The sequence below is a fragment of the Chiloscyllium plagiosum genome, unplaced genomic scaffold (genome assembly GCF_037043375.1).
Source record: "Chiloscyllium plagiosum isolate Xiang-an unplaced genomic scaffold, Cpla_swu_hap1 HiC_scaffold_33, whole genome shotgun sequence".
Taxonomy (NCBI): domain Eukaryota; kingdom Metazoa; phylum Chordata; class Chondrichthyes; order Orectolobiformes; family Hemiscylliidae; genus Chiloscyllium; species Chiloscyllium plagiosum.
The window spans coordinates 7,408,591-7,416,366 of NW_028270171.1; the positions used below are offsets into that span (position 1 = coordinate 7,408,591).

General features: G+C 68.9%; 1 protein-coding gene across 3 annotated transcripts in view; it reads right to left on the reverse strand.

The window, feature by feature from the left end:
• Positions 1–7,248, reverse strand: part of LOC122542166 (transcription intermediary factor 1-alpha-like) — a 112,842-nt gene extending 105,594 nt beyond the window's left edge. For 2 of the 3 annotated variants that reach the window (XM_043679588.2, XM_043679587.2), the window contains exon 1: positions 6,927–7,247. In XM_043679588.2, coding sequence (XP_043535523.2) covers positions 6,927–7,155 — 229 coding nt within the window. In that variant the 5' untranslated portion in view covers positions 7,156–7,247. Of the gene's footprint in view, positions 1–6,926 lie in introns of all 3 variants that reach the window. The other variant, XM_043679586.2, reaches the window with a different exon arrangement.
• Positions 7,249–7,776: the final 528 nt, after the last annotated feature.

The window sequence follows — 7,776 nt, forward strand, 5'->3', positions numbered from 1 at the left end:
AATCATCAAATCACTACATCCACTCTTTGCTCCCACAGCTTACACTCAGTATCACCTGTCCATTCCTCCTAACCGATATCCCTCCTGGACTACCAGCTCACTTTCCACCAAATATCTTACCCAATATCACTGCCCCATCACTCAGGACCTCAATCTTGCAGCCCCAATTTTCTACTTCTCCCCCCGAAATATCCGAACTCAACCCGCCCCCCCCAACAAATCCCATCTCACACCCCCAGCCATTAGGCTTTCCACTGCCTTTTCGTACCTTCTCGCCTCATCATACGTTATCTGCAGGTCCCTGTCCACCTCCTCAAGCCCGACTTCTCTCCTGCCCCTTCTCCTCCCTGCACTCTTAACCTTCACCAGCTCCTTGTCCCTGCACCACATCGTCAACCATTTCCCCTCCCCTCCCCTCCTCCTGTCCCCTCCCCTCCCCTCCTCCTGTCCCCTCCCCTCCCCTCCTCCTGTCCCCTCCCCTCCCCTCCTCCTGTCCTCTCCCCTCCCCTCCCCTCCTCCTGTCCTCTCCCCTCCCCTCCCCTCCTCCTGTCCCGTCCCCTCCCCTCCCCTCCTCCTGTCCCGTCCCCTCCCCTCCCCTCCTCCTGTCCCGTCCCCTCCCCTCCCCTCCTCCTGTCCCGTCCCCTCCCCTCCCCTCCTCCTGTCCCGTCCCGTCCCCTCCTCCTGTCCCCTCCTGTCCCCTCCCCTCCCCCAGTCCCCTCCCCTCCCCTCCCCCTGTCCCCTCCCCTCCCCTCCTCCTGTCCCCTCCCCTCCCCTCCTCCTGTCCCCTCCTCCTGTCCCCTCCCGTCTCCCTCCCCTCCCCTCCCCTCCCCTCCTCCCGTCCCCTCCCCTCCCCTCCTCCCGTCCCCTCCCCTCCCCTCCTCCCGTCCCCTCCCCTCCCCTCCCCTCCTCCCGTCCCCTCCCCTCCCCTCCTCCTGTCCCCTCCCCTCCCCTCCTCCTGTCCCCTCCCCTCCCCTCCTCCTGTCCCCTCCCCTCCCCTCCTCCTGTCCCCTCCCCTCCCCTCCTCCTGTCCCCTCCCCTCCCCTCCTCCTGTCCCCTCCCCTCCTCCTGTCCCCTCCCCTCCCCTCCTCCTGTCCCCTCCCCTCCCCCCCTCCTGTCCCCTCCCCTCCTCCCGTCCCCTCCCCTCCCCTCCTCCCGTCCCCTCCCCTCCCCTCCTCCCGTCCCCTCCCCTCCCCTCCTCCCGTCCCCTCCCCTCCCCTCCTCCCGTCCCCTCCCCTCCCCTCCTCCTGTCCCCTCCCCTCCCCTCCCCTCCTCCTGTCCCCTCCCCTCCCCTCCCCTCCTCCTGTCCCCTCCCCTCCCCTCCTCCTGTCCCCTCCCCTCCCCTCCTCCTGTCCCCTCCCCTCCCCTCCTCCTGTCCCCTCCCCTCCCCTCCTCCTGTCCCCTCCCCTCCCCTCCTCCTGTCCCCTCCCCTCCCCTCCTCCTGTCCCCTCCCCTCCCCTCCCCCTGTCCCCTCCCCTCCCCCTGTCCCCTCCCCTCCCCTCCCCTCCTCCTGTCCCCTCCCATCCCCTCCCCTCCTCCTGTCCCCTCCCATCCCCTCCCCTCCTCCTGTCCCCTCCCCTCCCCTCCCCTCCTCCTGTCCCCTCCCCTCCCCTCCTCCTGTCCCCTCCCCTCCCCTCCTCCTGTCCCCTCCCCTCCCCTCCTCCTGTCCCCTCCCCTCCCCTCCTCCTGTCCCCTCCCCTCCCCTCCTCCTGTCCCCTCCCCTCCCCTCCTCCTGTCCCCTCCCCTCCCCTCCTCCTGTCCCCTCCCCTCCCCTCCTCCTGTCCCCTCCCCTCCCCTCCTCCTGTCCCCTCCCCTCCCCTCCTCCTGTCCCCTCCCCTCCCCTCCTCCTGTCCCCTCCCCTCCCCTCCTCCTGTCCCCTCCCCTCCCCTCCTCCTGTCCCCTCCCCTCCCCTCCTCCTGTCCCCTCCCCTCCCCTCCTCCTGTCCCCTCCCCTCCCCTCCTCCTGTCCCCTCCCCTCCCCTCCTCCTGTCCCCTCCCCTCCCCCTGTCCCCTCCCCTCCCCTCCTCTCCCCCTGTCCCCTCCCCTCCCCCTGTCCCCTCCCCTCCCCTCCTCTCCCCCTGTCCCCTCCCCTCCCCTCCTCCTGTCCTCTCCCCTCCCCCCCCTCCCCTCCCCTCCTCCTGTCCCCTCCCCTCCTCCTGTCCCCTCCCCTCCTCCTGTCCCCTCCCCTCCCCTCCTCCTGTCCTCTCCCCTCCCCTCCTCCTGTCCTCTCCCCTCCTCCTGTCCCCTCCCCTCCCCTCCTCCTGTCCTGTCCTGTCCTCTCCCCTCCCCTCCTCCTGTCCTCTCCCCTCCCCTCCCCTCCTCCTGTCCTGTCCTCTCCCCTCCCCTCCCCTCCTCCTGTCCTGTCCTCTCCCCTCCCCTCCCCTCCTCCTGTCCTGTCCTCTCCCCTCCCCTCCTCCTGTCCTGTCCTCTCCCCTCCCCTCCCCTCCTCCTGTCCTGTCCTCTCCCCTCCCCTCCCCTCCTCCTGTCCTGTCCTCTCCCCTCCCCTCCCCTCCTCCTGTCCTGTCCTCTCCCCTCCCCTCCCCTCCTCCTGTCCTGTCCTCTCCCCTCCCCTCCTCCTGTCCTGTCCTCTCCCCTCCCCTCCTCCTGTCCTGTCCTGTCCTCTCCCCTCCCCTCCTCCTGTCCTGTCCTCTCCCCTCCCCTCCCCTCCTCCTGTCCTGTCCTCTCCCCTCCCCTCCCCTCCTCCTGTCCTGTCCTCTCCCCTCCCCTCCTCCTGTCCTGTCCTCTCCCCTCCCCTCCCCTCCTCCTGTCCTGTCCTCTCCCCTCCCCTCCCCTCCTCCTGTCCTGTCCTCTCCCCTCCCCTCCTCCTGTCCTGTCCTCTCCCCTCCCCTCCCCTCCTCCTGTCCTGTCCTCTCCCCTCCCCTCCCCTCCTCCTGTCCTGTCCTCTCCCCTCCCCTCCCCTCCTCCTGTCCTGTCCTCTCCTCTCCCCTCCCCTCCCCCTGTCCTGTCCTGTCCTCTCCCCTCCCCTCCTCCTGTCCTGTCCTCTCCCCTCCCCTCCCCTCCTCCTGTCCTGTCCTCTCCCCTCCCCTCCCCTCCTCCTGTCCTGTCCTCTCCCCTCCCCTCCCCTCCTCCTGTCCTGTCCTCTCCCCTCCCCTCCCCTCCTCCTGTCCTGTCCTGTCCTCTCCCCTCCCCTCCTCCTGTCCTGTCCTCTCCCCTCCCCTCCCCTCCTCCTGTCCTGTCCTCTCCCCTCCCCTCCCCTCCTCCTGTCCTGTCCTCTCCCCTCCCCTCCCCTCCTCCTGTCCTGTCCTCTCCCCTCCCCTCCTCCTGTCCTGTCCTCTCCCCTCCCCTCCTCCTGTCCTGTCCTCTCCCCTCCCCTCCTCCTGTCCTGTCCTCTCCCCTCCCCTCCTCCTGTCCTGTCCTCTCCCCTCCCCTCCCCTCCTCCTGTCCTGTCCTCTCCCCTCCCCTCCCCTCCTCCTGTCCTGTCCTCTCCCCTCCCCTCCTCCTGTCCTGTCCTCTCCCCTCCCCTCCCCTCCTCCTGTCCTGTCCTCTCCCCTCCCCTCCTCCTGTCCTGTCCTCTCCCCTCCCCTCCCCCTGTCCTGTCCTCTCCCCTCCCCTCCCCTCCTCCTGTCCTGTCCTCTCCCCTCCCCTCCCCTCCTCCTGTCCTGTCCTCTCCCCTCCCCTCCCCTCCCCCTGTCCTGTCCTCTCCCCTCCCCTCCCCCTGTCCTGTCCTCTCCCCTCCCCTCCTCCTGTCCTGTCCTCTCCCCTCCCCTCCTCCTGTCCTGTCCTCTCCCCTCCCCTCCCCTCCTCCTGTCCTGTCCTCTCCCCTCCCCTCCTCCTTTCCTGTCCTCTCCCCTCCCCTCCCCTCCTCCTGTCCTGTCCTCTCCCCTCCCCTCCCCTCCTCCTGTCCTGTCCTCTCCCCTCCCCTCCCCTCCTCCTGTCCTGTCCTCTCCCCTCCCCTCCCCTCCTCCTGTCCTGTCCTCTCCCCTCCCCTCCCCCTGTCCTGTCCTCTCCCCTCCCCTCCCCTCCTCCTGTCCTGTCCTCTCCCCTCCCCTCCTCCTGTCCTGTCCTCTCCCCTCCCCTCCCCCTGTCCTGTCCTCTCCCCTCCCCTCCCCTCCTCTCCCCTCCCCTCCCCTCCTCTCCCCTCCCCTCCTCCTGTCCTGTCCTCCCCCCTCCCCTCCTCCTGTCCTGTCCTCCCCCCTCCCCTCCTCCTGTCCTGTCCTCTCCCCTCCCCTCCTCCTGTCCTGTCCTCTCCCCTCCCCTCCTCCTGTCCTCTCCCCTCCCCTCCCCCTGTCCTGTCCTCTCCCCTCCCCTCCTCCTGTCCTGTCCTCTCCCCTCCCCTCCTCCTGTCCTGTCCTCTCCCCTCCCCTCCTCCTGTCCTGTCCTCTCCCCTCCCCTCCCCTCCTCCTGTCCTGTCCTCTCCCCTCCCCTCCTCCTTTCCTGTCCTCTCCCCTCCCCTCCCCTCCTCCTGTCCTGTCCTCTCCCCTCCCCTCCCCTCCTCCTGTCCTGTCCTCTCCCCTCCCCTCCCCCTGTCCTGTCCTCTCCCCTCCCCTCCCCTCCTCCTGTCCTGTCCTCTCCCCTCCCCTCCTCCTGTCCTGTCCTCTCCCCTCCCCTCCCCCTGTCCTGTCCTCTCCCCTCCCCTCCCCTCCTCTCCCCTCCCCTCCCCTCCTCTCCCCTCCCCTCCTCCTGTCCTGTCCTCCCCCCTCCCCTCCTCCTGTCCTGTCCTCCCCCCTCCCCTCCTCCTGTCCTGTCCTCTCCCCTCCCCTCCTCCTGTCCTGTCCTCTCCCCTCCCCTCCTCCTGTCCTCTCCCCTCCCCTCCCCTCCTCCTGTCCTGTCCTGTCCTCTCCCCTCCCCTCCTCCTGTCCTGTCCTCTCCCCTCCCCTCCCCTCCTCCTGTCCTGTCCTCTCCCCTCCCCTCCCCTCCTCCTGTCCTGTCCTCTCCCCTCCCCTCCCCTCCTCCTGTCCTCTCCCCTCCCCTCCTCCTGTCCTGTCCTGTCCTCTCCCCTCCCCTCCTCCTGTCCTGTCCTCTCCCCTCCCCTCCTCCTGTCCTGTCCTCTCCCCTCCCCTCCTCCTGTCCTGTCCTCTCCCCTCCCCTCCCCTCCTCCTGTCCTGTCCTCTCCCCTCCCCTCCTCCTGTCCTGTCCTCTCCCCTCCCCTCCCCCTGTCCTGTCCTCTCCCCTCCCCTCCCCTCCTCCTGTCCTGTCCTCTCCCCTCCCCTCCTCCTGTCCTGTCCTCTCCCCTCCCCTCCCCCTGTCCTGTCCTCTCCCCTCCCCTCCCCTCCCCCTGTCCTGTCCTCTCCCCTCCCCTCCTCCTGTCCTGTCCTCTCCCCTCCCCTCCTCCTGTCCTGTCCTCTCCCCTCCCCTCCCCTCCTCCTGTCCTGTCCTCTCCCCTCCCCTCCTCCTTTCCTGTCCTCTCCCCTCCCCTCCCCTCCTCCTGTCCTGTCCTCTCCCCTCCCCTCCCCTCCTCCTGTCCTGTCCTCTCCCCTCCCCTCCCCTCCTCCTGTCCTGTCCTCTCCCCTCCCCTCCCCTCCTCCTGTCCTGTCCTCTCCCCTCCCCTCCCCCTGTCCTGTCCTCTCCCCTCCCCTCCCCCTGTCCTGTCCTCTCCCCTCCCCTCCCCTCCTCCTGTCCTGTCCTCTCCCCTCCCCTCCCCCTGTCCTGTCCTCTCCCCTCCCCTCCTCTCCCCTCCCCTCCCCTCCTCTCCCCTCCCCTCCTCCTGTCCTGTCCTCCCCCCTCCCCTCCTCCTGTCCTGTCCTCCCCCCTCCCCTCCTCCTGTCCTGTCCTCTCCCCTCCCCTCCTCCTGTCCTGTCCTCTCCCCTCCCCTCCTCCTGTCCTGTCCTCTCCCCTCCCCTCCTCCTGTCCTGTCCTCTCCCCTCCCCTCCTCCTGTCCTGTCCTCTCCCCTCCCCTCCTCCTGTCCTGTCCTCTCCCCTCCCCTCCTCCTGTCCTGTCCTCTCCCCTCCCCTCCTCCTGTCCTGTCCTCTCCCCTCCCCTCCTCCTGTCCTGTCCTCTCCCTCCCCTCCTCCTGTCCTGTCCTCTCCCCTCCCCTCCTCCTGTCCTGTCCTCTCCCCTCCCCTCCTCCTGTCCTGTCCTCTCCCCTCCCCTCCTCCTGTCCTGTCCTCTCCCCTCCCCTCCTCCTGTCCTGTCCTCTCCCCTCCCCTCCTCCTGTCCTGTCCTCTCCCCTCCCCTCCTCCTGTCCTGTCCTCTCCCCTCCCCTCCTCCTGTCCTGTCCTCTCCCCTCCCCTCCTCCTGTCCTGTCCTCTCCCCTCCCCTCCTCCTGTCCTGTCCTCTCCCCTCCCCTCCTCCTGTCCTGTCCTCTCCCCTCCCCTCCTCCTGTCCTGTCCTCTCCCCTCCCCTCCTCCTGTCCTGTCCTCTCCCCTCCCCTCCTCCTGTCCTGTCCTCTCCCCTCCCCTCCTCCTGTCCTGTCCTCTCCTCTCCCTCCTCCTGTCCTGTCCTCTCCCCTCCCCTCCTCCTGTCCTGTCCTCTCCCCTCCCCTCCTCCTGTCCTGTCCTGTCCCCTCCCCTCCTCCTGTCCTGTCCTCTCCCCTCCCCTCCCCTCCTCCTGTCCTGTCCTCTCCCCTCCTCCTGTCCTGTCCTCTCCCCTCCCCTCCCCTCCTCCTGTCCTCTCCCCTCCCCTCCCCTCCTCCTGTCCTGTCCTCTCCCCTCCTCCTGTCCTGTCCTCTCCCCTCCCCTCCCCTCCTCCTGTCCTCTCCCCTCCCCTCCCCTCCTCCTCCCGTCCTCCTCCCCCCCTCCTCCTGTCCTGTCCTCTCCCCTCCTCCTGTCCTGTCCTCTCCCCTCCCCTCCCCTCCTCCTGTCCTCTCCCCTCCCCTCCCCTCCTCCTCCCGTCCTCCTCCCCCCCTCCTCCTGTCCTCTCCCCTCCCTCTGAACCCTCACACCGCCCCAGCCCTCACCACTCCCTCTTTCTCACCTGCCCCCTCTCCATGTGATCCCTCCCCACAACATGCCACCCCCTGCGGGCCGTACCTTCCCCCGGGGAGTAAGAATTGGCTCCGATGCAGCCCTTACACAGCGAGTGCAGGCAGGGCAATAGACGGGGCTGCCGCTCCCTCAGGGCCTCACGGCAAACTCCGCACCGCTCCAGCTGGCTCAGCTCGGCAGCCACTGCGTCAGGCGCCTCGGCCTCAGCAGCGGGCCCCGAGTCGTCAGGAGGTCGCCCGGCCTCGGCGGGCAGCAGCGCGGCTGGGCTGTCCATGACTGTGGCGCGGTCGCGGTGTCAGCGGCAACGACTCGGCGGCGACCCATTGTATTCGGCGGCCATTGCCCCCGCGGTGAGCGCGACCCCGAGATCTCGCGATAACTCAGCTTTGGGACTGGGGCTCCGGGAGAGGGGGGGGGGACGCATGACGTCATCAGGTTCGTGCGGCAGTTTGCGGAGTGAGCGTGTGAGGGCGGGGCTGGAACGACGTCGGCGCTCAAGGTGTCCCGTTACGTCATGGAGGCGGATCGACAGGGCGTGACTACAATGGAATTAAAGGGCGGGCCTCAGCACGTGAGGACCTGGGCGGGGCCTGCATGACGTTTCCCTCACACCGGGGGTGTGCGTGATGACGCGAGGGCGCACGTTGATGTCTGCCTTCCCCATTGACAATGACTTGAGTTGTCAATCAGACCCACTTCAGGCATGGCTCAGGGAAAAGGAGGCAGCTTTCTCAGGCCCACCCCCCTGCCCATCCTCCCAACCTCCCCCTCCCCTGAGAATCCATTAATTTGCTTTCATTGCGATTGCTCCTGATTTTGATTCCACCTTAGGGCAGCATTTGCTGAACAATCCCGACTGTGCTGAACATCTGCTGGAGGCACCGGTTTGAGCTGA